Here is a 3,486-nt window from a genome sequence, read left to right on the forward strand (position 1 = left end):
GTCTAACAATTCATGTCAGTGTTCATGCTTTTATTTGAGGAAACAAACGCATTATTTTATACTCTTATATTATTTTTCCCTATGATTTATGAGTACTTTTGCAGCCGATATGGACATATGTTGATGTTGTTCATACGTATCAATGTCTAAGTATTGGAAGAAAAGTAAACGCTAACGGTAATTCTATTATTGAGCAATGACTATTTAGTTAAATAAACAAACAATTCCAAGTCCAGAATTTATGCAGGAGAAAAGGCTCATATAGAAAGTTGTATAACTTGCGACACTTTGTTTGGTTCGTCCACTGGCATCACATGCAAGTTGTGAGATGAAGTGAGGTTGCTGAGAGGGTGAGTGATGTTGAGTTGGTAATGACCATGAAAAAGTGTAGCCTCAAGAAATCCATTGGAGTCTGTTGTGGCTTCCAGTGCTTGTGTAAATCCCCACTCATGAAAAAGCTTATCCACAACATCTCCGCAGGGCAAGTTCTTGAAATTCTCATCAATCAAACACATTCCACACTCTTTCCAAGCTGTCCACAGAACAATGCCCTGAATATGTGGGTGGGAGTGTGCCTCTCTCAGAACTTGCTCCAGGTAGTCTGCCTACACAAATCATCATTAACGGTCAAAGAATCAAATTAGTCATGCTTGTCTTAAATTTTGTTGAAAATATATGGCCATGTCTTCTATTTCCAAAAGCAAAAGCAAAATTAACATGCAGGGCAAGTGCTTACTTGGTTTGGCATGTTTTTGACTTCCACTTCTGTAAGCCAAAGCGGTGAGCCACTAGCAGCAAGAGTATCAATAGATGATCTCATGTAAGGAAGATTAGGAGGAATACTGAAATGGGACTCAAGCCCAATTCCAATTGGCCATCCAGTATAACCAGGATATCCCTTAATCTCTCTGAGCTTCTCCAAGTACTTTGCTGGGTCTGATACACCATCTCTACTGTCCTCAATGGTATTAAATTCATTCAGAAACAAAGTGGGCTGTCCATCAATGTTGTGAGCATCATGATAAATTTTGGCTGAAGCATCGTTTCCAAATTTGCTTTCTAGAAATGAAAAGTGCATATTTTCATTAACCACATCCCAAGCAACAAGTTGACCCTTGTATCGCGACACAACCGAGTTAAGCCTTTTCTGAACTGCTATGCTAAGCTGGTCTGGTGGAAGTGAAGGCACCCAACTAGGTTGGTATTTAGGGTCATCCCAAAATACATTGTGACCACGAACAGAAATCTTGTGCTGATTGGCAAAGTTCAACATTGCATCAGCAATGGAGTAGTCCTCTTTGCCTTGTACACTTTCAGTACTGTACCACTTCATTTCGTTTACAAATGTAGTAACTGTGAACCTTGAAGTGAACCAGTTTTGGTATGCAGTACTATCCAGGATGTGCTTGTTCATGGCACAGCCAAATGGAAAATTAGACCTCTTCTGTTCAAAGATTATGCTTGCATTTGGTAAGGGATTGCCTCTTCCATCAATTGCTTGGATTAATACCTTTTTCTTGTGTTTCTGGCAAACCAAAATTAAACCTTCTTTTAGTTTAAGTTTCCTAATACATGCATGCAAGAACGCACACACATTACCACACAAACACATCATAATCATAAGCATTAATTAGGAAAAATGAAACTACAACAACAAAAGATATTACCTTCTCAATGCTTTGCTCTTGATGAAGTCTCCATTGTTTATGTGTAAAAGGCTGTAAGGAAATGCTATCAACCGATATCTCCACAGAAGTGTCATCGCTCTGCACAGTTTAGCATTTTCTCAAGTCTCAAGGAAAATTGAGAATCATCAATTTTGCACATTAAGATTCCCTTTTCTTACAACTAGGGAACAATATTTTCAACTGTGACATAAAAATACCTCAAAATAAAGCTCAGCAGGTCCTGAAGTATCAGCTGTGAGACCACCCTTGAGCATGGACCAGCAATTAGACTCTGCAACAATGGCTCCACCATATTTGAGCCCTTCCCTTGTTTTCAAAACTGCTGAAACTGTAGCATGTCCCTGACTCACTTGGATCCAAGCTGCATAATATTCAATCCATTACCGAGAAAGAAGAGGAGGAGAACAAAGTCAGATGGAGAGAGGAGATAGTTTACCAGATAATGAATAGAGACTATTCTTTCTCATGTGAATCTTCTGGGAGACGCTATCATTTGGGTTATTTCTGTTATGGGCCACAATAAATTTGTTGCCTCTTGATTTTCTTTGTTGTATTTTGGCATCTCCAATTGCAGTCCAGCCTTCCAGCCCTTCATTCAATTCTGGGTTTTTGATGATTCCACCATTGTACAGCGGTTTTTGAGGGTTTTCTAGACACTAAAAGATGAAAACAAAGTGAATCCCACATTCTTGCGTGTTTGTTTCAAAATAAGTTTCAATTCAGGTGAAGTTTCAGAATAAGACTCTCATTAACAAGTAGATGATCATAACCTCCTCCAATTTAGTAAAATTAATATGTTAATTTATTAAGATTAATATTGTTTTGAAAGTTAAAATATTGCTGAAAGAGCTCACCTCGATGCTGGCTGTGTAATCATATGGCAAGGCCTGGCTTTCAAATCCTGTGGAGGCATTATGTATATTGATACCAAAGACTTGAGCAGAACTTCAAAGACTTGATGAATATGAAAATCATTCACATGCCAAGTTTCATATCATGTAATTTTACAGAAGGTAAATGAGGATTTAGTGAAATGAATTGTTATGATATTTTTTATTGTCGATGCACGTTTGCTCGTTTATTATATGAGTTATCATGTTTTATTCGAGCACGATTATATTTAAGGGAATTTTGATATCTTCATATCTATTTGCTTTTTCTTCTTTTTTATTTTTATTTTCTTATATCTGCAAAGGGTAAATGAATTCGTGACAATCATGCCAAAGAAAAAAAAATTAATTACTGCCAAATTTACCTATAATATAAAAATTTGTAACAAAACATATTATTCATTAACCATAAATAGTACAATTCATTTTTCAAACTCCATACAATGTGCAAGATTCATACCAATTCTATAAAAGAAAATATGAATAGGTTTTGAATGTAAAAGTTAGCAATTAGGGATAAAAAATTTAAAAAAAAAATTATGAAGAAGGATGAAAAGCAGAAGTTTTGTTAGTTTAAAAATCGAGAAGGAATAAGAGAGAACTTTTTAGATGAAAGGAAGAAAGGACAGGCGTTTGATTAATAAGCATACGTAAATGATTTTTATTGAATTATATATGGTTTTCTTTAAAAAAAATTGATAATAGCCACATTTATAAAAGCAGAAACATTTATGGACAGCAAACCTGAGAAGAGGATGATAGACAGCAGCACAAGAGGGATGCTCATACTTTTAGCTTCAAACTTGAAGAGATATGCTCTCTTGTTTCTGTGGGAAGGACTACAAATAGTGTAGCATCTTTTGTGGCATGCTTTAATTTAAAGTTTAATTAATTGAAGTTCATGAATG

General features: G+C 35.8%; 1 protein-coding gene across 1 annotated transcript; it reads right to left on the reverse strand.

The window, feature by feature from the left end:
* Window positions 1-257: 257 nt before the first annotated feature.
* LOC129321575 (endo-1,4-beta-xylanase 5-like) lies at window positions 258-3,365 on the reverse strand. The gene is made up of 7 exons (XM_054967391.1): window positions 3,323-3,365; window positions 2,543-2,589; window positions 2,125-2,344; window positions 1,886-2,049; window positions 1,668-1,766; window positions 737-1,525; window positions 258-605 (listed from the first exon to the last, which is right to left on the reverse strand). The coding sequence occupies exons 1-7, from the start codon at window positions 3,363-3,365 to the stop codon at window positions 258-260; spliced, it is 1,710 nt and encodes a 569-aa protein (XP_054823366.1).
* Between the last annotated feature and the right edge of the window lie 121 nt (window positions 3,366-3,486).

This window comes from Prosopis cineraria, unplaced genomic scaffold, assembly GCF_029017545.1.
Source record: "Prosopis cineraria cultivar Desert tree isolate PC_DT_omini unplaced genomic scaffold, ASM2901754v1 PC10, whole genome shotgun sequence".
Lineage (NCBI taxonomy): Eukaryota > Viridiplantae > Streptophyta > Magnoliopsida > Fabales > Fabaceae > Prosopis > Prosopis cineraria.

What these genes read in the sequence shown, in the direction of transcription:
- LOC129321575 (XM_054967391.1), bottom strand. Translation starts at nt 3,365, where the DNA reads ATGAGCATCCCTCTTGTGCTGCTGTCTATCATCCTCTTCTCAG. An exon ending in TAGTCTCTATTCATTATCTG is followed by an intron (nt 2,050 to 2,124) that starts GTAAACTATCTC and finishes AATATTATGCAG; the next exon opens with CTTGGATCCAAGTGAGTCAG. An exon ending in CTGCTGAGCTTTATTTTGAG is followed by an intron (nt 1,767 to 1,885) that starts GTATTTTTATGT and finishes TAAACTGTGCAG; the next exon opens with AGCGATGACACTTCTGTGGA.